The sequence below is a fragment of the Ixodes scapularis genome, unplaced genomic scaffold (genome assembly GCF_016920785.2).
Source record: "Ixodes scapularis isolate PalLabHiFi unplaced genomic scaffold, ASM1692078v2 ptg000597l_1___fragment_1__unscaffolded, whole genome shotgun sequence".
NCBI classification, from domain to species: Eukaryota; Metazoa; Arthropoda; class Arachnida; order Ixodida; family Ixodidae; genus Ixodes; species Ixodes scapularis.
In genome coordinates, this window is record NW_024610006.1 from 4,817,925 (window position 1) to 4,845,280 (window position 27,356).

At 47.5% G+C, this 27,356-nt stretch overlaps 2 protein-coding genes across 4 annotated transcripts in view; one reads left to right on the forward strand and one right to left on the reverse strand.

The window, feature by feature from the left end:
* Window positions 1–27,356, reverse strand: part of LOC121834161 — a 102,079-nt gene that overhangs the window by 16,228 nt on the left and 58,495 nt on the right. Inside the window, exon 5 of one of the 2 annotated variants that reach the window (XM_042287901.1) lies at window positions 3,681–3,794. The exons of the other annotated variant lie outside the window; for it this stretch is intronic. Coding sequence (XP_042143835.1) covers window positions 3,711–3,794 — 84 coding nt within the window. The 3' untranslated portion in view covers window positions 3,681–3,710. Of the gene's footprint in view, window positions 1–3,680; window positions 3,795–27,356 lie in introns of those variants that run through there. 2 annotated transcript variants of the gene reach the window in all.
* On the forward strand, window positions 4,800–8,709 carry LOC121834164. 2 transcript variants are annotated; one of them, XM_042287906.1, is made up of 4 exons: window positions 4,800–5,024; window positions 7,101–7,204; window positions 7,293–7,406; window positions 8,210–8,709. In XM_042287906.1, exons 1-4 carry the CDS (start codon window positions 4,965–4,967, stop codon window positions 8,442–8,444), a joined length of 513 nt encoding a protein of 170 aa, XP_042143840.1. In that variant the 5' UTR covers window positions 4,800–4,964; the 3' UTR covers window positions 8,445–8,709. The 2 variants fall into 2 exon arrangements, with proteins under 2 accessions (XP_042143840.1, XP_042143841.1); XM_042287907.1 differs by having other exon boundaries at window positions 8,230–8,709.

The following is a 27,356-nucleotide window of genomic DNA, read 5'->3' on the forward strand; positions in this document are numbered from 1 at the left end:
CCATGCGAACCACAGCACAAGTGGCCCAGGGCACCAGCACAACTGGCTGAATAAACAGCTCAGCCTTCAAAAAGATTGCAGTGCTGTTCTTGCAAGATGCTGCATTCAAAGAAATTTATTTGGCATTTAAATTCGGTAAAGCAGGCATGAGTAGACTGGGATTGCACCAGGACACACTGGACTGGGATTTTATGGCCATCTTTCAGGCACAATGCCGACGCTGCCCTTTCGTGTAATGGGATCGACATATAAGGCTTTCGCCTTGATCAAATTCCTAAACTTTGCCTAGTCCCAGACTGCCGCACTTTGCTGCCGTGGCCGAGCAATCACCCAGAACGAGCCGCAGACTTGATTATAAGTCGACCCCCCCCCCCCCCCACATTGCATATCAGCAAAAAAAAAATAATCTTTAGATGCGCATGTGGCGGCCTCCGCCATATATTTTATCTCAGACGTCAAGGCGCTCCGCCTCCGCCATATGTTAATCTCGGACGTCGAGGCACCCTAGCGCGCTCCATCTGGTTCTCCGGTGCGCATTCGAGTAAACACTTCGGCGCACCGACCGGGCTCAAGGGTCAGGTTTCTTCCCTCCGTGCGCAGTCGGCACAGTTGTCTTCAGACGGATAATAAAACCACAGAACCAATTTGTACAATCACGGAGTCGGACGTTTTTTCCTTCGCGTCCTCAAAATCTCGGAACACATCCCTACAAATTGGTGACCCCAGATGAGCGACTCCTTCATGGTTCCCGGCAATTTTCCAACCATTTCCGAAAGCAAACAGTCTGCTGCTGGGGACACCATTCCGACGGGATCTTTAGCGGCAATTCGAATCAAGCTGCCTCCATTTCGGACGAAGAACGCCAAGGTCTGGTTTGCGCAGGTTGAGGCGCAATTTCTGCTGCATCGCATCACCTCGCAAGCGACTAAATATCTTCACGTCGTCTCCTCGCTGCCAGCTGAAGTCGCCGATGAACTAGAGGACATCCTCGCGGCGGCGCCGACATCCAACCAGTATGACAACCTCAAGGCCGCTATCCTCGCCCGGAAGACCACGTCGGAGCGCAGCTGCCTCCAGCATCTCCTCAACATGAAGGAGCTTGGTAACCAGCGTCCCTCCCGGCTACTGCGCCGGATGCGACAACTTCTGCGCGACGCCACTTCGAATGCTGAAACATCGCTCCTCCGTGAGCTATTTCTGCAGCGCTTGCCCCACAACATGGTCGTCGTGCTCGCAGCAAGTGAGGACATGCCCCTGGAGCGCCTGGCTGATCTGGCGGATCGTGTTGCAGAATACTCCACACCCGCGGTTGTCGCCACGACCAGCTTTCAATCACGAGCATCGGATCCCGCAGCAGCCGCACCTTCCCAGGATATAGCGGCTCGACTCAGCCGCTTGGAAAAGACCATCCAAAACCTGCAACTGCCAGCCTTCAGCGGCCTACGGGGTGGCTCTTACAAGAAGTGCCGCCACCCCACGAGAGTCGGGCGCGCCGTGCGCTGTTCACCGCCGTACATTCGGGTTAATTTGTGAATCGCTATTATTAATGCTCGTTTGCACAAATAAAAAATAATTAATTTGTAAAATGAGTGCACAAAATAGCACAGTGCTAGGGGTACGCCGAGCTGCTCATGACATTGCGGTTGTTTCGTTTTTGCCGGCGGTGAAAGGCTTTGGTTCGATTACAAGTCGACCCCCCACTTCAGATTTTTAAAAATTGAAAAAATGGTCAACCTACATTCCTGTAAATACGGTAGTCATAACAGGTGCGCAATCTGTGTGTCATATGTTTGCATTTGTCCTCCTTAAAAGACATCAAAGGAAGCTGGAAATTCCTCAAAAGACTGAGACATCTATTGACATTTTTTTACAGTAAATCCAAACAGAAAACTTAATTGAACATTACATAGGCACCGAGACGGCCAGAAAAAATGACACAAAGGCAAAAGCGACACTAAAAGGTATCAACGTTTTAGTGTTTGTGCTGTTTTTGCCTGCAGTCTAAGAGTTAAGGTGATGCTCAATCTAAACCAGCTCGTTCGCGTCCTTACATTCACTTGATAAAACATATTTGTGTCAGAAATGTTGCTAAAACCGCAAAAGAAAGGAAGTTAAGAGAGATGTGATATCAACTCTGGCCTCTCTGTCGCTTGAAGACAACCCGTTCCATCAAAGAAGCTGTGAACGATGTAGTCTGCATTTTTAAAACCACTGTGTTCAGAGTACTCACAGTAGAATCTCTTTAGTACCACGCATCAGAATGCTTGATATTTGTAGTGTCTTCTGTAATTTTACTAAGCTTGGACTTCTCTTAACCGTAGGGAGGTCACAGAACTTGCTGCCAATAGGGAGAAGACCGAGGGGCGGCCTAGGTTATGTCACCCCTTATAAAGAGTGGGTACTATCCCGAGTATAACACACTTCATCTTCGAAACCCTTGCAGAGAGGAAGACATACACATGCATATAGGCAAACCCACCCAAAGCATGAACAGGATAATACTGCCATCTGAATGCCTTCTTCAGGCTCAAGGGTCTTGCAACTCTTTAAGAGCCCAAAATCCACTCTGTTAAGGAGATAGGCAGTAGCTTATATGTCAGTTTAAAGACCGCCGCATCTTCATTCCACGCTCGCTGCAACACGAGATACTTGCAATGGGAAGGAGCTGAGCTCCTTTCCATTGCATCCAGCGATCGGATGCCTTTTCTCCTTTCTCTCCTCACCCTTTTCTGTAAGTTCAGCTGGTTTCCACAATCTAGGTAAGACATGAGATACTGCAGCTGATACATGAAGGCAATCAGGGCATCGGACGCTGCAAGGCAAGAGCAAGGGACGCTGTTTGGTGGCCTACTCTAAACAGCGAAATGGAGCAACTTGTGACAGCCTGCGAGCGGTGCGCCCAAACAAGAGTACAGCGCTCCTAGCCCCTCATCAGCACACCGACTCCCAGTCGTCTGTGGCAGAGACTCGGTGCGGATCTGTCCGAGCTCAAGGGGAAAAACTAAGTGCTCGTCGTGAACTATTACTCCCGCTTCCCAGAGGTCATCAGCCTGACATTGACGACGTCAACGTCCGTCATCGCAGCAGTCAAGAGTACATTCGCCCGGTTTGGGATCCCCGACGTGCTGGTATCGGACAATGGGCCGCAGTTCTCTTCGAGACAATTCGCCGAGTTCGCCCAGAGCTACGGTTTCCAGCACGTCACGAGCAGCCCACGCTACCCACAGGCGAATGGGGAAGCGGAGCGTATGGTGCGGACAATAAAAGAGCTGTTCTACAAGTCAAGAGACCCGCACATGGCCCTCCTGGTGTATCGAGACACCCCTGGAATGACCGGTTAAAGCCTGTCCTCCCAACTGCTAATGGGCCGACGGTTGCAAAGGTAGCGAAGATGCTAGAGACGTTGCAGCCGGGGTGGCCATCCCGTCGGGACTTCAAAAGGAAAGACGGGGAGGCCCGAAGACGCCAGCGAAAGGACTTCAATCGCCGTCACGCCGCTCGCCAACTTCGCCCGCTGTCCGTAGGAGAGGACGTGTGGGTACAAGACGTGCAGTGCCGAGCAACAGTCCTCAGTCCAGCCAAGCGGCTGCACTCCTACGTAGTCGAGACCGGGACAGGAGTCCTGCAACGCAACCGCCGGCACCTGGTACCATTCGATGCGTCTCCGGCTAGCTTCGACGCTCCGGATCCCGGCGGTTCGACCAATGAGACTACGGCTCCAGCCAGTTCGGCGATCTCAACGGCAAGAGCAAGTCCGGGTGCAGGGAGCCAACAACAGCCGACCGCAGTTCAGCCTGCACCAACAACAGCGCCGACAAACTTGACAAACTCCCCTTCAACATTAACGTCGACGGACACGTCGATGGCAGACAATACGCCGATAAGAGTGACTTGGTCGGGCCGCCAAGTTAGGCGACCGGTACGTCTGGACTTGTAAAGCTTAGGAGGGGAAATGTAGTGATGACACGACAGTTCTCACTCGCGTGCCCCGCGGCAACGCGTCCATTCTAGTGCGCATGCTCGGGGTTATCTTTAGTTCGAGAAAGGTGAGAATAAAACACTTGGGTTCCAGACTCCGGTGTGGCTGGTCGCTCCTTCCCCGCGAGACACTACCTAATATGCTCCAGTGTAAAAGCTAGCCTGGAATAAAATAGTGATCAAATGATAGCAGTACCTCTCGGTGGCTTCCAAAGACTCACGACTTGGTCGTGTTATCCCTTCGAAAAATTCTCCGATGGAACGGCATTGCGTACCAAGAACCTCCTCTTGTGCACTGTTATAAAATGGGGGGAGGATATTTTTCGGTAGCCGGCACAACCACTCGGGAAAAAAAGATTGCCGGGAGTTTCAGACGGCAATGATTATTCTAAAAAAATATATATACATAAATCGTCAAATGTTTCACGAAAAAAAAAAAAAAAAAAAGGTTTGCCTACTCTGATTTGAACCTGGAACCCACGACACGTGAAACGGACACCCTTCCCATGCGCTAGTCCCGGGACTAGAAGTTCCCGTTTCGACTATTCCTTTTATATAAAACCCAATAGAAACAACTACCGGCAACTTTTTTTTTTTTTTTCGGTTTGTTGTGTTGATTGTCGGCAGAACATTTACTATGTACGGTTTGAACGGATGTCGATGCAAGCGTGATTTACGCACGTACATGCCTCGTCCATTAGCGTAGTTTGCTTGGAAGGCATCGCTTGAAAAGTGACGCCCACACACCGCGTCGTGCACAGTCAACTTCTTCCCTACTTATCCACTGCGATTTGAGCTTTTTTTCGACAGGAAGTCAATGAAAACTGATTCCAGGCTCTAAAGCATACGCTGAGCACTGCAGTATGCAACAAGAGCGTACTATATTCTAACAAACCTGCACGGAACGCGGCAACAACACGGCAGCCAACGACAGCACACTGGAACGCTGAAGTTGTTTTCCATGCAGGCGGTATTTGTTTCGGTGAATGCAGTGCCTCCTAGAATTTGATCTCCTCGCCAATAGACGTCGCTGGCAACGGAAGCAGGTCAGTGAAAATGCAGTGTTGGCTGCACCTCACGTTCCCGCTACAGTTAGCTGATATTGTTAGTTTTGCACCTGTACAACTTTTATGGCCAATTTAATAAGGATTTAGACGGAATTCAATCCCAATATTTAACTTGTAGCCTTTCTAGATTATACTGAATAGAATGACATTGTTTTCTCAGTAGCAAAAACTGAGTGGAGTTTCCCTTTAAAGGGGCGGTGCAATGATTTTAACACTGAACGAATATGCAGCTTGTATTTTTTACATTGTTTACTTCGGCATAAGTAAGAGAAAAAGTGCCACCATACCCCAAAATACCTCTATTTCGCTGCGTAATCGCAAAATAAAAAACCCTTTTTTTCCCAACCTGCGGCCACATGGTGGCCGCAAATGGAACCTGTGGTGTGACGTCATTCGGAGTGGTTTTTGTAAGTGATAGTGTTAGGCAATTGTAAGCCTGATTTAAGGTTAAGTTTAAAAAATCTTGTTGTTTAGGCATGCAGAAACGCTTCAAAAGCCTAATATTGTCGCTAAAAGGGTATGAATTATTTGTGGCGCCATCTACCGCAAGTCAACAACACCTGCCGTCGCCGTCATTCGTCGACGCCCGAGGCGCCTACGGCGGCTACACGAGCAACCCGGACGTTTTGTCTTTCCCTCGCTCGACGGAGTGCGTTGTTCGTGGTCCGTAGTATCGTGGTATCGTTATTGTTCCTGGTGTCTCGACCTCGACTTTGACTTCGACTTCCGCCGCGCCGCCATGTTGGTCGGGAATCGACGGGAGAGCGGCGAGCGGCGAGCCTGGCGAGCCGGCAAGCGCTGGGGAAACGGAAGCCAAAAGAACCCAACCGGAAACCAGCGCCACTCCGAATGACGTCACAGGCGAAGCTGGTGCCGCTTCAAAGTTGAAATGAGGGGTGCCGGAGATACCAATTTCTTTTATTTTTTTTAATAAAAACTAGGGCAAGCAGGAAAGAATACTTTCCGGTCCTTTGTTTTATATGTGGCCGGGATCAATTCCCGCAATTAATTAGCCAAAGTTCGGAAATTGTTGCACCGCCCCTTTAAGGACAACTTCACGAGGTGAGAACCACTTAACGCCACAGGAAACCACTTGAGGTTATTAAGATCCTTTTCTGCTGATTGTTATGTTCAATTTTGATTATCTATATACTACATGTTGATGTTATTATTTTTAGAAAACATAATAAGCCCCGATTTTAATGATAAACCAATGTGAAAAGGAAAAATCGAGCAGTAACTGCTAGCTTTAGAAGGTTAGAAGCTCATTGCCCTAACGAAAGTCATGTTTTTAAACTTTGCCGGTCGCGTTGATGGCATTGTCTGTGTTCCTGTTCTGCGAATGTCTCTTTCCAAGTATTTCCCTTTCGGTTGGATCCTCTCCTGGCATTTTAATGTCACGTGAGTTACCGAATCACGCAGTGAATGTGTTCTAAATGGGCCTCCTCAGGCAAGAAGCCAAAGGGGACTCACTTGGCGGTTCGAGATTCTGAAATTTTGCTTCAAGTTCGTTACCGATGGGTACAAACATTTTTTAAGTGTTCGCGCTATCCTCCGAATCAGGCAGGACACAATTGATTTTGTCGAACGTAGTGTATGTGACCAAGTTAATTTCTTGGGAGTATGTACGTGAGACGAGACTTGTAAAACGGTCAACGTAATGAATTGCTAGTTCACGCTTAATGATCTGGCAACTTCCACGCATCAAAAGTTTCACACCACTTTACTGGCAAAATCAAAAATATTGTGGCAAAGGATGTTAATCAGGAGCGAATCTGGGGTCTGCCAATTTGTGAAATTATAAAAGGAAAGTTGGCATCGAAATATAAACATATTTTAAGAAAAACATTTTTTTTTAATCTGCATTACTTTAAAATATGAATGTACCAAATTTAGCAAAGTGGCCAAGCAAGTGGACTGGGTAAATTGAACATACTTCTGAATTGCCTAGTCAGACAAATGCACCTCGAAAGAAATAAATGGGAAGGTACCTCTAAAAACAGTGTTGCTTGAACAACACAGTTTCTGGTATCCGCGCATGAATTGTCTCTTCAGGATACCTTGTGGGTATGGCAGCATCTCGCACCTGTCGTTCAACACGCGTCAAGCCGCCGATCGTCAAGCTCCGGGCATCATTTCTCTGCTTGGAACCTCAAACAGTAAGACGAACAGTAGTTCTCTAATTTAGAAGTCTAAGGTGTGTCTCACTTCGTCCATTCAGTGCATGCTGTTACTTTTTTGTCCCAGTACGACGGTTCCTCGGAAAATCAAAGAGAATACCACGAGGGCGACAAACGTGTGGAGGCAAGCTCCAAGGGCCAGACACCCAAGACATGGACCATCAGTAACCAGGGGGATAAGGTGAGAAAACTCAAGAGGCAGCTCATCATCTGGGCCACAAGAAGAAAATCGGAGATTGTATGCTGGGAAATTTGTCGACCTTCATTCTTGGGTGGCAGGAGCATTTTCTGGTCACATTTGTACATGAGGTGAACCGCTACTGGAACTAGGTCGACTCCCCCTGTACCCACCGAGCTCTGCATTACAGGGCGTTGCAAAAGTGCTATACTGCATTTCACCCTAACTTGCCCAACACAGAAAGCTATGGCACCAACGAGCCTATTGGAATGTTTGGCTGAGGGACGTGACAGCATATTGGCCGAGACGTGTTAGTGTCTATTATTATAGATACTTTGTTTATTGTGATTTGTTCCACCTCACATTATAAACAAACGTTAAAATTGACCTTAGTATTATAGAAGTTTTGGTTTGATCTTGGTTTTAACTCTGAAAACAGAGTTGAATATGTACACTATTACAATGAAACTATTGAGCATGCCAGAGCCCCAAATTTCATTTTCATTTCAGATTGTAACATGTTAAAAATAGGAAATAAAATGTATGTATGTATGTATGAAATTTCGAAAATGCCGCCATCTTGGCCATGGTTTGGGGAGGACGTTAGATTCAAATGCGCTATATTGGATTTAAAATGTCTCGCTTCAACTCCAAATTTTCAACCTGTCGGTTGGATTCTGGTTTGCCTACACCGTGTAGAGCTGAGTATCGACAAAGGCATCGCCGATTGCCACGTGCAGCAACTGCCGCAGAAATTTTTCGTCCATGCTCACTGTCTTCTGAAATCGCACACCTTGTATCCATAGCTCCTTCGAATGTATCATAGTAAACCGGTGCAGTATGAAGAGCCCAGTCCCACAGTCTACCATCGCTACACCTCATCGCCAGCAGCGAGCGGTGCTAGGATGCCCTGCAGTCACGCGCTGCATTCACCGGCGCGAACCAGTTACTTTGAGAGACCCCATGGACAGGACGCACCTACTCCTCGTCTGTGGGAGTGGGAAACAACCGGCAGCCCCTGATGTTTCTGCGGGCAGCTGAGCCAAGCCCCAACGTCTGCCCTACCCAGCTGGCCCAGTGTTTCCTTAGTGCTGAGATGGGATACTTTGCTGTGGTCAGCCACAGCTGTCGACTACCGCAGTCGTCTTTTTCGAGGCGACCAGCAACCTGCTTCGTTCCCAACTCGGGCCCGAGGCCAGTTCCAGGGTCGTCAATATGACAACCAGGCGTTCCGAAGAAATCCTCCTCCGGCGGCCGCTGCAGCTGGACAGGACCAATGCAGTGTGGAGGCCCACGGCCAGCAAGGTGCCCGGTCAAGCCACGTCCCAAGTAGCACAACACGCCGGGTTGGGGATGGGGCGGTATTGGCCTGCCGGGATACCGATACCGGCCAGTACCGGAAACGCCCCAAGGGGCGACATTGGCCGGGCCCAATGCCGGAATCCGGCCGGTACTGGGAACTTATTGGGAAACCGGGATGCCGGGAATACGGGATGTTCCCAGCGAGCTCCCGACACAGATCCCCGGCATGGAACCGGTGGTACGGTAGGAAACCATCAGTGTGCCAGCGTGTTTCCGGGTCAGAGCCAGTCCAATTGCGGATTAGTCCCAGCGTAAAAACAGATCAGTGCCAGCGTAATTGCAGGTCATTGCCTGCGAAATTGCGGATCAGCACCAGCGTATGCGTTATTCAGTGTACCCACTTGAACTTGGACTTGAACTGAAAAAAGCCGGTTTAGTATTTGTGCAATTTTAAGAAACAATTCTGTGTGAACAATTGACTTTCTCCATGTATACAGTATACTCATGGCAATTACTGTATACTCGTTGAGACGACATGTCCCATTCATCTGTCGCCCAGATGCATATTGTGGGTAGTACAAGAAGGGAACATACAAATTTTTTTTTACCGTGACATTCTTTATTGTGACTCGTGCATCCATAGCAGCTAGCTCCTCAGCCAGAGTGTCCCTCATCGTCAAGGGCGGTTGGAACCACCAGTGGAGTGCCCGTCTTTTTAACTCTATTGCCCTTGCCCGCCTCCCTGCCCGTCAGCCACTTCTGCACCGCGTCCACGCTGCACGAGTGCAACTTTGTATGGCACCTGTAAAGAGAATTGTCAGATCACACAGATTAGTTGAGGGATAGGGGAAGCCAATATCTTGCATATTAGCTACACACAAGGTGCTGTTCACACACTGCAGTTTGTGAGCGTTTACTTTGTGTAAATATAGGTCCCTCACTTAGCCTGCAATTCAAAGGTGACAGAAAGAGAGCACCACAGAGGTGGAGATTGTGCATTTGGCTACCACGCTAAGGTGCAGATTCTATGGAGGCATATGGCTATTTCACGCAACATCCTATTAATCTGAAATGGGGGGCGAGACGGGGCGGGGGCGAGAAGGGGTGGGGTGCAGAGATGAGTGGTTAAAAAAAGAGCAAAACTTCCCCAACTGACACTCTACAGACCGAGGCCTCTAAATGGTCGTCATTAGATTTTCAACCTGGAAACTAACAGGATAACAAGACAAGAGCAACAAAAACCTTTTTTCACAGTTCCTTCAAGACGCTGCTTTTCAGTATGAAGGTTCCGAGAATGGTAACACAGGAGATAATCATAATAAAAAATGCAAGTCAAATTTAAAAAAAAAAAAAAAAATAACGACAGGAATTGACGACTTAAATTTTGCATATTGCAAGACTTAACAAGAAACTGAAGCTGTTTTGTATTTGAGGAAGAACACCAAAATCGTCTTGATATGGCATCCAGGATCACGAATATCGAGTTCATTTTTTCAATCTGGTGCACGGAGGCTGCAGAAATTAATTTCTAAAGTACAGCTGAAGCCCCTCCTTCCTGGGGCGTGACGTCATGCTGGGAGTTTTCGGAATTTCTGCTCTCGCTCATCTTCAGCTCCTGTCAAACCTATGCACGTGAACTCTTGTATTTGTAAAAAGGTCAGAAATAGACGCCACAACTGGCATCAGTGTGGAAAAATACAACTGGCAAGCTTGCAATTGCACGCGCCGCCCACACGAGCGACACGTGCTTGGCGCCCCAAAGATCCTAGTACGACGTCACGACTGCTCTGAGGCTTTTCGTGTTTTCTCGCGTCTAGTTACACCTTCGGGGAAAACGAAAGTGATATTCAGATTCACAGGACAAAAATACGCCAGAAGTCACCTATAACTCGTTTTTTTGTCAAAAAGTGTTTCAGTTTCCCTTTAATTGTCAACCTATTTCAAAGATTGTGCTTGTCTATTGAGCTCCAATAGAGATACCATCAATTTAATAGCTAAAAAAGAATATGCATTACCGATGACCACCTTACACATCATGGCGTCCTTGAACCTTGACTTTCCTTGGTAGCCCAGAAGGGCCGGAGAACTGCTCCTGGACTTGCTTTGAGAACAGGCGTCCCACCATCTCTCGTACCACCTTCTGCAGCTTCTTGCTGTCTCCTAGAGACACGAGCTGCTCCTGCTAGAAAGACAAAATGTGTTCTCAATATGTCAATAAAGTTATTTATATGCAGATACAATGGTATGAACATGTCTCAAGTAAGAGAATGTGAATGCCCAGGTAAATGCAGCAAGCCACACTATACATGCATCAAAATGTTACAATATTTACTAGAGAGAGAATAAAAAATATTAGAATATATGGCATCTCTACCTGTCTTAGACGAAACCAGAAAGATTAAAATATTCCCCTCCATACTCCGCTAAATATCATCAGTCAGTCAAATTCGTTGCAACGTTCAAATTGTGCAAACGTTTTGATGGATCCTCTTTGCCCATCAGCATCCACTCAGTAATTTTAATAATGTATGTGGTTCTCAAAACAGTGCATTCAAGACCCTGCGCATCTTGACTTTGTTAAAGCTTAGTCTAGCTGCCGGCTAGTCACCCTACAAATTTATCACCTATTTTACGACTTTACGAAGACTGGAATTGAAAAAGGCATAAAAAGGCAGGAATTGACCAAAACCGTCATCATAGTTGCAAAAAATGGCAACAGCAGCACAGTATGAGTAGTTACCTTTCCATATTTTTGTTTAGTGCTGACTCAGTGGTGGCCCTGTAGGCCAATGAACTAACTTACTCAGCTCAAGCTCGCCTCGTGTAATAATCGCTTGCGCGACTACCGTATGCTATGCCTGGAGACACAGCTACACATGCACTCACACCCCCTGAATAAAGTGGCGGATGCAATGACAGTTACTCTTTCACCTTGGAAAATTTGATTTCCTCTCATAGGGTGACCTTCGGTTAGGACTGGCTAACATCTCATTTTGGAAATGCAATACTAATGTAAAGATGGAATTAATTAAGATTTATCTGGCAACCCCTTACAAATTTGTTTGGGCATACGCATATGGTGGGCACGCTCAAAAGCGATTTTAGACCAGGCTGAAAGTTATTTTCAAGCATGTACCTTTACTTCTGTAGCAGATGCCGAAAGCACAAATGAATTTATTGCCCTAAATATTTAGATCTCTTGATTATAGCCTCAAGTGAGAACAGGAACAAAACCAAAAGAAGCCCAATATATACTACAGCATATCGATCCTTCTGTCAAGCAAGCATTAAACACAAAAAGCACGCAGGCAGGTTTGTGTGTGCTCCGCACACATACTCACGGCGAGAGTTGTTGCAGGTGCGGAATTTAACTTCTAAGGATATAACGGGCAGAAGTGTCGTAGCAAATCAGCATGATTTATGATTATTTGCAGGCCGACATATTGTAAGCACCCAAAGGCATATATGTTGGGCGATTTTACTTCCCCCGTTGTGAAATGCTTTACTTAAAAATATTTCAAGAAGCGGCAGTTGAAAAAGACATAAAATGCCGTTCAATGAGGTTGCACATGAAGGCCTCTTGTCTACACGACCTTCGGGTGGAAAGAACTGTTAAAAAATGTAATGATGCACAAATATTTAATTTTTGGTGGCCACCGTCCATCATTTCTCCCTTCAGTAGCCTCTATGAAACGCAGTTTAACAATTGCAAAAAGTTTACGCAGGCTACTAAAGCTGACTTACAAAACGTGCAACAGGCGTTGCGTCACCTTGACACAATTCTATCGCACGGTTCAGTTTAAGGGTACCCCTTACAATAAATAGCCTTCCATTGTGCATTGGCTGTGCATGCACTCTGCTGTTATAAATAACAGAAGGCCCGTAATGAAGGTAGGGCAACTTACTCATTTTTGATTTGCCACCGACCGTGCTTAAAACATAGTTTGGGTGGGCATCCATTTGAAATGTTACGGTAAAAGGCTTCAGTCCACATTCCAATCCCATTTGCATAAATCTTCAGATAACCGAAGTTAAACCACAAAGTAAGAATCGTAGCCTTATGCCCGTCAATATTGTGAAAAAGAGGACACATAAATACCGGCAGTGTCCTGTTGGTGAAGTTCTTCAGCTGCGCTTCTGCAGCATAAGCTGTTCCATGTTGCGGAGAGGCATCGGGAACAGCTCGGGTGGTTCAGGCCTGGCCAGTTCCTGGGGCGTCGCCTGTTCCCCGGGCCTCGCCTGCTCTCCCTGGTGCTTGAAAGACACCACGTGCCCGAGCACCTGCCCAGCAGACTTGCAGTTCCCTGTTCTGCTGCTGTAGGTGCCCATTCTGGATGTGCAGGTCTATCACGGCCTAAGCAGCTGAGCGTCGAAGGCTGCAAGATAACCAAAGCATAAGAAAGCATTATCCATTTTGCTGATCAACATTATGCACTGATGATGCGAAGAAACTTTTTCAGAAACTTGGGTTTCGGGAAGTTTCAGAAGAACGCTTGAACCTACAGGTGTTTCGGATGGTTTGGGTAGCTTTGGAACGGTTGCCAGACACAGTGAGTGTTTCAAATTTTTGTAAAAATTTAAGAGAAATTATTTTTGTATGCAATATTTATAAATTTAATAAAAAAAATGTGTTAATCAAATAAACTTTCTGAAAAGGAGACACAGCCCCAATTTTCAGAACTTCACAGTTTTGGCTTGTACGGTCAAAATGAATGCTTCCACAAAGTTTTATGATGTTTTTTGACAATCAAAGGAAATAACAATACTGCGCTTGGCTGCGATAAGCACCAGTTTAAAAATCTGATATATAGGTCCGTGCCTATTAGGCCTAGCTTGGTGCCTGTACCCTTGTTGGAACTGCCATTTTCTGGGCTTTCAGGACGGCCTTTTTTTTAAACTATCAACCGTCTAAGAATGGGAGAGAATCCCGTTAAGAACACTTGCCCTGGTACAGAAAACGAAATTGGCTGCAAGTGGCTGCTCTGTGGTCACATGATACCTCGCACCTAGGCATATGATGCTTTAGAATGAATTGGCACTTCCAAGTAAAGCACAGGTCATCAATTGCGCCCCTTGTTAAATAGCAGAAGTTCCCAATGCAACTTTTTTTCTATCGTTTCACTTGCAGCATACAGCGCGTAACAGATGACCCACCTTTCTTCGGTTCTGGTAGCAGACGACGCAACGGCGTCTTGTTTCCCGCAGCAAATGACACTCTAGGGCAGACAAGCACTCCCTCTTTACTCACGTTAGCAGGCGACGTGTCTGTTAAAGAAAGGTCAGCTCCCTCAGTACAAGCCTACCGAGATCTCAATTTCACAAAACACCAAAATCGGGCCATTAGTACAACATTTCAAGGTACAAACAGAAGCTGCACAGCACGGCGCCGAAGCGAACTTGCTGCACCTAAAAACAAGCCTCTACGCTGTCCGTCGAACCTCTCCAAAGTAGGACAGCACCACGGCCATTCTTGGCAGCATGCAATGCTTTCCCACAGCATTACGAGAAAGTTTTGTGCCCAGTACCGTATTGAAGGACTCTGTCACCACTGTAATTGTGCATGTGTCACTACGAAGATTTTGGAGCTAACTAAATTGAGCAACTGCACGCAAGCTAATCTGGTCAAGCATGCTAACGGAGGGCAGATCAAAAACGTGTGCTAGCACATTATCAGGACTTTAGGTGAAAAGGAACAGTACAAAATAATACTTACTGCATTTCTGCAAACTTGATGCTCTGAACGAAGGCCAGTCAGGGTCTGGTGCTCGGTACGCTCGCACACGAGACAAGATGTCCGCCCCAAAATTTTGCTTGGCCTCACGCCGTTGTTTCATACTCACGTCAAACCACAACAGAGGGACGGGCGCCACCGTTATTTCGTCATTCTCTTCGATGAACAGTACTCCTCCTCACTAGAATAAAAGGCGCGGTCAGACATGATGTTCATTCAAGTTACTTCACACTGTCAGGTCTTCGCAACCTTTAGCATATATTATAACTCCATGGCTATATCCCCATGCACGGCCACAATGAAACACGACGGCGTCGCATTCCGGTAACGCCAAATAATAAAAGTAGCAGTAAAAGAGAAAAACGGTGCTCATTTCGCGTAAAGGTCTGTTTACACCATGCTTTGTAGCTTTTTACTTGCAACGGTTTCGTGATACCCAGGTTTCGTGCAAATAGCTTATTTACATCCAGTTTTTCAAGCAATGGCAATGGCGTTTCGACTATACTCCGTTCATTTTTAAGCTGAGACTAGAAGCTCCGCCTTCAACGCAAGCTTTCTGCCCTTGCTAACACAAGTGCGATCATGCAGGCACGCAAAACCAAAGCACTGCAGAAGCCAGCGAGCTCGCACTGAAGGTAGAGATTCTAGTCTCAGCTTAGGGGCGAACGAAGTATACATTCCTTGCATAAGACGACACGCTAGGTAAGGACGGGGCCCTGTGCCATGTCGGTGGTGGACTGCACAACGCGCGGTTGTGCTTACCAAGGCGTAGGATGCCGCTAACTGCCTGGACATACCGTAGAATACCGTGCATCCGCCCATTCCACATTATGCGCCCATTACCAAATTTTTGAGATCTGAGGAAATACGCACAGTACATTTATATGTAAAATTGACGACCGGACAAGCACCCATCCCCCATTTTTTTGCGATTATTTCCAAAGTTTGAGTGCGCGCTTGCCCGGTATTTAACGGTACACCGTATTTTCATAGAAGGAACCTAGTTTTGTCTGATGTGAACGCGGAAAAACGAGCCGAGCTTATGATGATGACGGTTAGCCAGTACGTGCGGAATTTTTCAGCATTGGTGTGATTGCGCTACAAGCAGAAAGTTTCGATATACCGCTAAGTTATAATGCAAAAAAAAATGTTGTGTCGAAAAAAAAAAAAGAAGTTGTATTGCGTGCCCCAAAATTTGACGAGCGGCTCTAGGAGTCGCGTGCAGAAAAATTGTTACGACTTTGCGAAGTATGGCAAACAATGCAAGGTTACCGTCCTAATCTAAAACCTGATGCAAGGATAAATAAAATAACGGACAAGCGTCTCGCGGACGGCACAAACCGATGCCCCGCCAGCAACGTCTCGGCGAGCTAGCATGCCTCCACCAACACGGCGCGGTCGCCCCCGGAGACCGCCTTGATCACCGGACACCGCGCGGTGCCAGCCACCAGTGCTAAACCCCCCCCCCCCCCCCCACACACACACACACACACACGCACGCACGCACGCGCGCGCACAGACACACACACACACACACACGCACGCACGCACGCACGCGCGCGCGCGCGCACACACACACACACTCACATTCACTCACTCACGGATTAAGCGCGACGATGGGATGACGAGCGAGCGGGACGGTGAGACGACGCTCCTGACGCCCGACTCCTACTTCTATCTTCTCCCCTCACCCTACCCCAAGTCAGTGACAAATGCGCCTAGCGCGCGTACACATTTGACTCTATCCCCCCCCCCCCCCCCCCCCTTAATTTTACTTCAACGCTTACAACACACGGAGGCAATGTCGCCGTCTCGCCGGGCTAGCGGCGCGACACTCGTCCATACTCGGCGACTCGGCCGGGAGCCCCGAAGGTGCGACTCGAAGCGTGGAAACAGCGCGATGCAACGAAAGGCAAAGGGCATCTACACTACGAACGGGCAGAAGCCGATGCAGAAACGTGCGCGAACGTAAACAGAAAAGTGCCGCCGCTCGCCGCTACGAAATAATACGCGGCCGCATCCCTTTCCTGCTGCTCGTACTTTCTCTTACTTGACGGCTACTCTGTCTTGCGGGACATGCCGACGAAACGATCGTCGGGATACGGCGAAGGGCCGTCAACACCGTCGAGTCAACCACCAGAAAGCGTTGTTGAGCGGAAGTTGATTTACTAGGCCTACATACGACGAAACCGACAGAACACGAACATCAAAATCAAAGCACAGGCGGTAACTTCAAGCGACTTCTGCCTCGCATAGATTTACATGCAGCGCTTTCACTCGCCACCACGGTCACATACAATTTTTCAACCCTGGAGCCACTGTACCTGAACCATGCCGCAAACCACGCCAAACGTCCCGCTCGCCATTTGTTTTCGCTCACCTTGTCCGGCTTTGGATTGGATGCTGGATCGGCTGTGTAGCAAAGTCCATCAACAGCTGGCTCGATGTTGGATGAGGTCTGTTCTAGTCTAAACACGAAGTCGCAAATATATAATTGTGCTACTGTGCTACTCTATAAAAAAAAAAAAAAAAAAAAAAAAAGAGAAACGGGGGCACGAAGAAATACACGACGCTTCGACGAAGTGCCCTCTGGGAACTAGTTGGCCACTCAGTTTCGGTTTCGATTGAGCAGCTTCCTTTCATGCTATCACGCCGTGACCGAATGCGCCGCTCGAGTTTTCGATTATCTGACTTTTCACGAATGTACTATACATTCATTCTCGAACAAAACAAAACGAAAACTGGGGCAATTTCCTTGCACACAAATTACTGCACACAAATTATTATGATGTCTTCCTCGTGTCATCATATATCGCCCACTCAAATTTTACGCTGATAGGAAATTAGGTTTTCGCAAACGCTGAGGTCGGCTAGCTACGACAGAGGCTCCAACAAGCGTCTCCTACTCTTCGCTAAGCCTTTTGGACGAACTTTTACTGACGCCCAAGATCTGTGTCTGAACGGTGTGTTTGAAAATATCTCGGCATACTCAGCCAGGAAGAAAGCAAACATATAAATATTACGGCCATTAGCAACCGTCAAATGCGCTTTGAATAATTTCGTTCCTTTGGCACACCGCATAGAGGTTCACGCCCGTCCGACGCACTTCCGGCGAACGGTGCGACATTCTTCACACAATTGCTCGACTTTTGCTTTCTTAAAAAGGTTTGTGTGTGGGAATGTGCCTATATGATTGCAGAAAAATTTTATGTGCGTACGCGATGTTGAATATTAGTGGAATGCAAGCGGGTGGGGACTTAGCTTCGTGCAGTGCTGCGGGTCAGTGCAGATAAGAGATAAGATGTGTGTTCAAATTGAGCTTTTCAATGGCGCCCCCAAGTTTTACCTCACGTACTTAGGCGTATTAAGAAAAACAGTAGTTGCAAAAAATAATGTTTCGTCTATGGACGCACAAAACAAACTTCCTGACCAGCTGTAAAGGGTCGAGTTTGATGTATGCAAACTTATTGGTCGTTACAGCTTGTTGACTCGTAGACAAGCAAGATACCCGAGCTACGCAGCGTCGAGATTTCCAGCACTGGCTCGTTCACATATATCTCGAAACGCAAACAGAAAGGCTCGATAGTGTAGAAAAATGCAACAAGCATGTGTGAAGACAAGCTATACGTCTCGGGCTTGTGCTATAGATTCGAGGTCTGGCCATTTAGGTTAGTTTAGAGACCAAAAATGATGCTCTCGTGACCAAAAAACGTGAGATCACGGCCGTTAATAGTCCACGCTGCCGATCGAAACCGAAACCATGCCACTCTCCTCCCTGGCCAACTAGTTTCCAAAGAGCAACGTGCGCCGTGTTGCACGCAGGGGTTTATGGAAGTAGTCCATAGAATCCCCTAGCAGTGGTAGCGAGAAGCAGATCTGGTTTTAATAAGCGCGTAAGAGTTAAATGTAGTGACCCTTTCTGGTTGAATATAGGGTGCACGTGATGTTTTGATTGTGATCATGCAGAAAGATGTAAGAAACGAATGTGCCGCCTGAACTGTGTCTTCCTCGGACAGACCGCTCGGACCCGGAGTAGTTCTCCGCGCAGCCTTTTTCGGGGGAGTACGATCTGTAGTCACTCGCAACATTTCAGTTTCGTTATCAACGTTGCCGCGGGGGAATGAAGGAGTTTCGCTGTTTTTTTGTTTCGATTTCTGGGTGGGCTCTCTTGCTGTGCTTGCTTTCGTTCCTCTTGTCATGACCGACTGGCTCGAGCATACTGCGGCGCTGACATCGCTGCAGTTAATTTGAGGAGGTATAAGAAAACGCAGTAGCAGCGAAATCTGCGACAGCGACGAAGATACCAGCTTAGCTCCAGCTCGAGTGACGACGAGGCAGCCGTTCTCGGCGAAGTCTTCGCCGACTCATTCGCCTTGCCAGCGAAGAGGCCCAAGATATGGCGTTACGTCGAAGACGTTGTGCGCACCTATTCGGATGAAGAGCTAGGTATGTCGTTTGCTAGAAGACAATACGACAAATTCCCCTCAGATGGAACTCGCCTTCCGAGATGACGGTCGCTTTACGGCATACGTGTTTGGTATTGCTTAATGGACCCTTTGCAAAACGTACAGCGCCACGACGGCAGAAAATTTTGGGAACCCTCGGTACAGATCACGCGCACGCGCTTTCTCGTTGCGCCTCCGCGACTGCGCGCGCGTCCCGGCAGCTACCGCCAGCAGCCGTTGCAGCCATCCCGCCGAGTCGTACGTCGTTGCCGGCGTACCGTATCTGTGGCAGCGTAAAGGCATCGCGACAGGTGAACTCATTCCAATACGTTATTCGTCGGAACTTACCTTCACGTATTGAAGTGTCACCAAATCCATCTAGTTTGCACCGCAACCATGGCAGGTTTCGACCAGGTTCGACAAAGCGTTGGTGCAGCAGACGACAGAACCGGTACAAAGGAGAGGGATACGAAAGGGGCAGCCGTCGGATCGTCGCTCGCCCAACCAACGGCCCAACTCGGCTGCTTTGTTGCCGTGGTAACCTGTGCCTGCTCACGTATGCCACGTGGAAGCCGGAGGGGGGGCGTACCGAGGACTCCCATTATTTGAAGCGCGGCGCGCGCGGGCTTTTGGGATTTTTGCAAAGGGCCTATTGCATCCTGCGGCTCGTACAAAAGCACTTGTAGTTGTCTTCATCGGGTTTATATAACTGTAAGGAAAAATAAATACTGCCTCAACGTCGGGGTCACCGTTAATAAAGTAGTAACAATCAACATTTTTGTCAAAGCATGAAGTTCCGATCAGAACTTCATGCTTTCAGCAAGATAGCAATGGGAACCGAAACTGTTAAAAAGCGAGGGCAGACGCTATGAAAGCGGTGGCAGCGCGTGCAACTGGGTGGATCGCTTACTGAGGCCGACCGCTCAACGACTGCTTGCGCGGAGCGCTCGGCATCTGCCTGGGCGAAGGGCTGGATCGCGCATCCCCGCTTGGTCGCTGCAGCTGCAGCGCGAGAGTGAAGCCACCGATCGGCGATTTTGCATGTTGAAAAATCGCGTTTTTGGAGCGTTCCGGAGGCTGGCGGCAACATGCTGAAGACACGTTTTCTACTCGTTCGTAGTCATTCGTCGAAGAAGCTCTTTAAAACCCGGTGTAAGCCCTGAGACTTGTCGTTGAGAACATGTGGAAGCGCAGTGCCGCAGTAAAATGCCCAACTCATCGAAAGCAAGTTTCGCCGCCACGATGCAACGCGCAGGTCACGAGTGACCCGCGCGTTGCATCATTGGACTTTTTTCATAATGCAACGTGCGGGACCCTTGTGACGTCACACGTGACGTCAATTGTTACGTCATTATAGGAAACGTCCCATAATGCAATGCGCGGGTCACGAATGCGACTGCACATTGCATTATAGGGCGTTTCCCATGACTCAACGCGTAGTTACGCCGACGGCGACGTTGGCGTCGCCGGCCCGCGCGTTGCATCATGAGACGCTTCCCATAATGCAATGCGCGGGTCACAAATGAGACGGCCCGTTGCATTATGGGACGTTTCCCATAACCCAACGCGCGGTTACGCCAACGGCGATGTTGGCGTCGCCGTCGCCGACCGCGCGTTGCATCATGGGACGCTTCCCATAATGCAACGCGCGGGACCCTCGTGACGTCACACACGCCGTCATTATGGGACGTTTCCCATAATGCAATGCGCGGTTACGCCGACGCCGACGGCGACTGCGACGGTGATGCCGCTCAAGCCGGAAACGGGCGCCTAAGAGCTGCTCTCTAAAAAATTAATAGATGTAAACCAAATTAAATTTTCATTCCACAGCCATGTTTGATCCCGTCTTTTTTAACAAAACTGAAATAAGCCTTTGTTAAGTGGTTTAAGGATGACGCGGCGTTAATACTAGGCCAAGGATAATATTAGGTGTCACCTTTTAGCACATTGAAGACATACCCAAACTAACGGTCATTTGTAACCATCATATAGTTTCCATATCAGCGAAAAAGCCATGTCGGTTACATATCAAAACTTGCATGGCTCGAATGGCCTGTGAAAGCAGCGAAAAAACGATGTCGGCCAGTCACCGAAAACTCAGTGGCTGAACTGGCCGGTGATAACAGAAAGAAAACGATGTCGGCCAGTCAGCGGAGACTCCACGGCTGGACTGGCCGCTGACTACAGCAAGAAAACGATGTCGGCCAGTCACCGGAAACTCCATGGCTAGACTGGCCAGTGACTACAGCAAGAAAACAATATCGGCCAGTCACCGGAAACTCCATGGCTAGACTGGCCGGTGACTACAGCAAGAAAACGATGTCGGCCAGTCACCGGAAACTCCATGGCTAGACTGGCCGGTGACTACAGCAAGAAAACGATGTCGGCCGGTATCGGGAACTTTCCGGCTGGTGCTGGCCAGTTTAGACAACGAGTCCCCGATATCGGCCGGCGTCGGTTTCTCACCGGCGTCCCTGGCCGGGATCCGCCGTACAGCTCCCGGTACTGGCCGACGTAATCCCAGTATCGGCCGACATGGTGTGCTACCTGGGGTCCCGCCAAGCCGGCAATCCCAGCCGCCTGAATGCATTCCTCGCTGACGCTAGGGTAAACGGTTGCCCATTACATCTTCTAATTGACACCAGATTGCATGTCTCCACCTTGAATCAAACTACCTGCAGTCAAGTTGATACAGAAAGCAAAATAAAGTTGACGCCTTGTTTCAAAGACTTCGAACATCCGTTTAAACGAAAGCTGGGTTTAGTACGGAAGCACACTCATATAGCGAAGGTGCGACACACTGTCCCACCTGTCCAGTTAAAGTTACGTCATCTCCCGATAACGCTTTGCCACACGGTTTTTTAGATCTTCAAACTTGAACGCCAAGGCATCATCGAATGCATCTTTGCCTCTGAATGGGTCTCCTTTTGACATGAATTCAGGTGTTTTATTATTACGTTGCTGTGTATGGTTGTGTCCTATTTCCGCATGTGTTGTTCTTACGTACTAAACACCCCCCCTTCCCATATAGAACTGATGCACTATTTTTAAAACATGAAGGGGGGCTTTACTTCTCCCCCGTACCCCATAGAGAAGTTTCTTTCGTAGATATTTCCAACATTATACAGGGTTAAAATAAAAACCATCCGACGCACTCGTCGCGAGATCCACCGGGAAAAAAACCTCATTAGCCCTGAGAATGCAGCACACCTCAATGACAGGCGTGCTCAGATTGAACTGTGCTTCGGAGTTTCAAAACCTGTTTTGAAATTATAAAACAATTTTGAATATCTTCGCCAACTTCGCCATAATCAACCTTTTCACAACCACAAAGCATCCAGATCCAAATCCAACTTGTGCCATTGGCAAGAGAAGAAAGCACGAAAGCCTGGAGCGGGGAGGAGGGACGTTCACATCGCTCCAAGCTACTGACTGGTTCCCTTTCTCCGGTTCGAACACCGTTCTTCAACTGTCAGTGACTAATATATCCGGGTTGTCGTCTTCCCGTCACTCTCCGTATTCCCGCGTGTGCGATGTCGCAATGTGGTGCAATGATGGGGCAATGTGTGCAAGCAATGTGCGACCGATGGTGGCCATGGTTTCCATGTTGCTTACGTGCTGGATTGGTGCTTCGTGTGTTCCCTCGCATTCGCATCTGCTACTGTACCGCCCCCCCCCCCCCCTACTGTGACGTGCTTCTGCATCTTTCCTGTTTTTTTTTTGTTTTTCTGTATGTTTCATTTCTCTTCTTTCTCTCCCAATGAGTATGTACGCTAAAGTCAAAAGTCTACAAGATGGCAAGATGTGCATAGTCCACAAGGCTGTCGTGAAAAACTTTCACCCAACCAACATCACTGGCTTTGAGTGGAAGAAGGTTTATCTTTAGGGACGGGGACGGAAACACGCGTTGCGACTACTACGATGCCGAGATCATCAGGCTAACGGGCGAGTCATACATCCGGAGTGCGGGTTCAACCCTTTAAAAACTCAGTTTGTGTGGCAATTATGCGAATTGTCACTGTCTTGAGCGAAGGCGTACACAACGGAAGGTACAGGTTTCTAGTTTTGGTTGGTCAAAGGGAAAGCAGGAAACAATATTAAGTGCATGTAATTTGTGATACGTTATTTGACGTTGCAAGATGTGTTGAACAAGTATGTTTGTTGTAATCATTTGTTAGAGCGTATACTGTGCAGCGAGCGACATAGTTGGAAGTGCTCGTCAGTATTTTTAATACCGTTCGAATATGCAGACTGCCAACTGTCAAAAATCAGAGGGAAGATATATAAGATATTTCAAATTTATTGATTTCTGATCACATGTCATGAAAAGTTACAAGACCGTGGAAATATTGTGAATTATCCGGGATTTCGAATTAACCGAAATCAAATTATTAAGGTTCTACCAGATGTTTTACTGCATGTGCCACCACTGAGGGGCTCGCAAAAAGCATCACGACGCACCTTGAATAGAAAATTTTAATCAACTATTAACATGATCCTGTTTGCATTTGTGCTAATGAACAAATACAGAAACTTTAAACTGTCATTACTTCAATTAATGTGGAATTGCTTTTCAGTTGCTGAGCAGGACACCCTTGCAAAGAACGAGATTGTGGATATCCCCATCGGCCTCCAAAATGAGGATTGCATGGAAATGTTTTCACACTTCCATGCAATATATGACATATATTAAAAGGGTTTAGGATAGAGTAAGCACAGTAGATTGAATCGATCACTACCAGAAACCATTAAAACATTATTGTAGGCAGGCTCTTACTTGTAATAATAGCCGGGGCCTGCAAAACGTTCTATTCTCATGCTGTCACCTGATGCAACTAGGGATTACATACCTGTTTGATACAAATGCCATGAAGCTTTATGGTCCCATCAGCTTTGCAGACGCCCATGTACATAGAAACTCCTAGACAGTGCTGTTTTAAATTTAAAGGCCTAAATTTCGTACATGTAATTATTTTAGTGCCTCTTACATGCATCTTCTTGGAAAATACAGTAGAACTCTGAGTCAACTAGACCGGTATGTGTGAAACTGTTTCTCGCTTTTGTTTATCCCTTTCCTGCCCTGCCCACACAAACGTGCGGGTTCAAATAGAATTTGTTTTACCTTTATCAAATCTAGGTGTTCCGACCCAGCCCGCACGTTTGTGTGGGTGCGTGGAATAAATTGAAACGAGTAGTCCCCGGTTTGCGCCGCAAGGGGGCTAGTTGGACCTTTTCCAAAATGGCACTTTCCTCGAGAGACGCATGCCGGCCGCCTTTGAAAACTAAGTGCATCATTTTGCTTTCTTTTCTTGTGCATTTTCAGAACTAGGAATTAGAAAGCAATCCCGAGACCCGCTAAACGGCATTAGGCGTACAAATAGCCATATCAATATCGCACAGAGGTGCCGAGCACGTTCAAAACAGCCACCCGCACATTTGTGTGGGTTGGGCATGTATGACGACAAAAACACCATTTGACGTCGCCATGAAAAAATGCTTGTTGCTTAGATTTATTTTATTTTATTTCTAGGAATATTAAATCCTGAACATGACGCTGACATGGAGGAAATACTCAAGATTCTCGAGTCGTCTGACATCGATTGTGACAGCAGTGATGGCGACGACCCCGATTGGCAGCTACGTGCTCCAGATGCAAACAGCAGTGATGATGAAGGAGAAAACGAGGAAGCCACCCCGGTTCCTTCAACGTTAAAAGGGTTCTTTCCCCCGCCTTCATCGTTAAGTGCGACATTGAAGAAAAAGACCAGAAACGTTTCATGAAAAGACCTTCACTGAAAAACTGCATCAGCTTCCAGCAAGTGAAGAGGACCATGAGCCCCCTACTGTCGGCACACCGTCGAGCTACTTTGTGCGACATTTCGACGACGAGTTCTTCGAGAATGCTGCTGAGAAGACAAGTATGTACCACATGTCTCGGACAGGGAAGGTTCTGAAGGTGACTTCACACAAGATCAAGCAACTGTTTGGCATGCACATTATAATGGGTTGTCTCCGCTTTCCGCACATACACATGTACTGGCGAAGGGGGCTTCAGCTCGAGCTGGTGAGCAGTGTCATGGTGTCATGGCACGTGAAGAGTTCAAGATGCTAAGAACATGCCTCCACTTCGTTGACACGGAGAGGCCACCCGCAGAACCAGACGAGAACAGACTGTGGAAAGTGCAGCCAATAATTGATGCTGTCAGAAAATGTTGCCATAAGCTGGAGATGAAACCTGTTTCCTACTCCATTGATGAACAGATGATACCTTTCACGGGAAGGTCCTCTCTGCGACAGTTCGTCAAAGGGAAACCACGGCCAGTGGGACTCAAAAATTTTGTTGCGACCATTTCCAAAGGCCTGGTGATGGACTATGAGATATATCGAGGGAAATCAACCCCTCTTGCTGACACAGCACTTGGCCTTGGTCCTAATGTTGTTTGGAGACTTGTGCAAACTCTGCCCGAGAGGTCCCTCATCTTCTTTGACAGGTACTTCACAACGATCCCTCTCTTGGATGAGCTTCTAAAGAGGCGCATCGAAGGAACAGGAACAATAATGGCAAATCAAATTAAGAACATTCGGTTTCGAAGTGACAACACCATGAAGCAGAGAGAATACGCGGGGTACACCCGTGACGATGGAAATGTGGTTGTAGTCAAGTGGAAGGACAGCAGAGCCATGACCCTTGCATCAACTTCTACTGGAGCCAGTCCTGTTGAACCTGTAAAGCGCTGGTCAAAACAGGAAAAAAAGTACATCGATGTACCAGCACCGGCAATTGTCCGAAGGTACAATGCGTGCATGGGGGGCGTCGACATTTGTGATCAGCTGTTGGAATATTACAGGATCGCTATCAAGACAAGGAAATGGACTTTAAAGGTCAGCCTACACATGATCGACCTCTCTCTTGCCAACTGTTGGATGGAATACAGTGACGCCTGCAGGGCAAATGCTGTGCCACAGCGAGACACTATGGACCTTCTCGACTTCCGCCTGGCAGTCGCTGAAGCTCTCTGCTCAAAACCCAAAAGAAAAAGAAGTGAAGCCGCGGAAGAGGTCGACGACTCAAATGGCCAGATTCAGCAGCCTTGCAAGGTGGCAAAGCTCCCCGGTGAAGATAAGCGGCTAGATTCCTTTGACCACTGGCCCACCGTGGATGCCCTGAAGACCCCCCGAATATGCAGGTTGTCGGGATGCAACTCACGGTCTAGGACGCATTGCGAAAAATGCAATGTTTACCTTTGCCTGACAAGCGATAGGAACTGCTTCAAGTTATTTCATACTTCCCTGTGAGGCAAATGTGTCTCTGAGGCAATGTTTTCCTTGGCATATATTTGTTTACAGTTCGTGAGATTCATAGCAATTGAAGCCCGACCCACACATTTCTGTGGGTCCGTTTTGAAAATGAAAGTAAATTTTCTTTTTTATCTTTCAGATATATTATAAGAGGCGTTCAGTGGTCTGAAAATCCACAAAAGATTTCATATTTGTGGTCAACGTTTTTACCGGGCAGGGAAGGGTTATAGCAGATCCATGTGGGGCAAGGTGTGTATATCAACCAGGAATCCTGGGGCAACATGCGGAAAGCGGAGTGCGACTCCATGTTTTGCAAAATCAAGGCTTCTTCCATATGGCTACTTGAAGTGCTTTTGGAGAGGTCGGTGACCAACACCCTCTCCAACCAGGCAAAGATGGCGGGGCAAGAAAAGGCGTTTGCACCACTCACTCCACAAAAGGTGCTGGCCCTCTCGGGTAAGTAAACAGTTTGTTTATTTCCAGTTGGAGTAGAGTAAAACTCTGATACGAATCTAATTTTGTTGTGTAAAATATTTGTATAATGAAACATTTGTATAAAAAAAAATATTTTGAAGGACAAGAAATGCATGAATGCACATCTATTTGTGGAAGAAAAAATCCTGTATGAAATTCGCACAATTTTAACATACCCCCGATTGTAACGCAGTTATATTCAACCCACGAATATTCAGAAACTAAAATGGCGCTGATTCCATCGCGCAGATAAAATATGACGGCTGAACAACATACACCTCGTAGAATGCATTTTAAGAGGTATCACGCTAATGCCAAGTTTCCTCTCCACTCGTCAAGCTGCAATCCATGTAACTGTGACTTGATTGAGTCTGTTAACTATGTGAAATACTTGGGTCCTACTCATGCGACTAACTACAAACTATATCCTGCACGCTTTATAACACACGGGCTTTTATGCCCATCAGTGTTCAGTTTTTAATAGCCCACGTGCTTTCCTAGAGTGTGTTTCGCTACGGCATAACATTGTTTGATATCTGCTCAGGTCGCCGGCACGGAAAGTAGAACACCTTATTAAGAGAAATACTGACCAGCATCCTCTACAATTCACATTTGTCTGCCAGTGCCAACATTTTTGAGGGTCTTAGACTGCCGAATTTTCACTAACTTTTTATTCAGACCGTTTGCGGTTTCTGGAGCAAT

Coding starts and splice junctions, on each gene's coding strand:
- LOC121834164 (XM_042287906.1), top strand. CDS start 4,965: ATGCAGTGCCTCCTAGAATTTGATCTCCTCGCCAATAGACGTCGCTGG. Junction 5,025..7,100: donor GTCGCTGGCAACGGAAGCAG/GTCAGTGAAAAT, acceptor TTGTCTCTTCAG/GATACCTTGTGGGTATGGCA. Junction 7,205..7,292: donor TCTGCTTGGAACCTCAAACA/GTAAGACGAACA, acceptor TTTTTGTCCCAG/TACGACGGTTCCTCGGAAAA.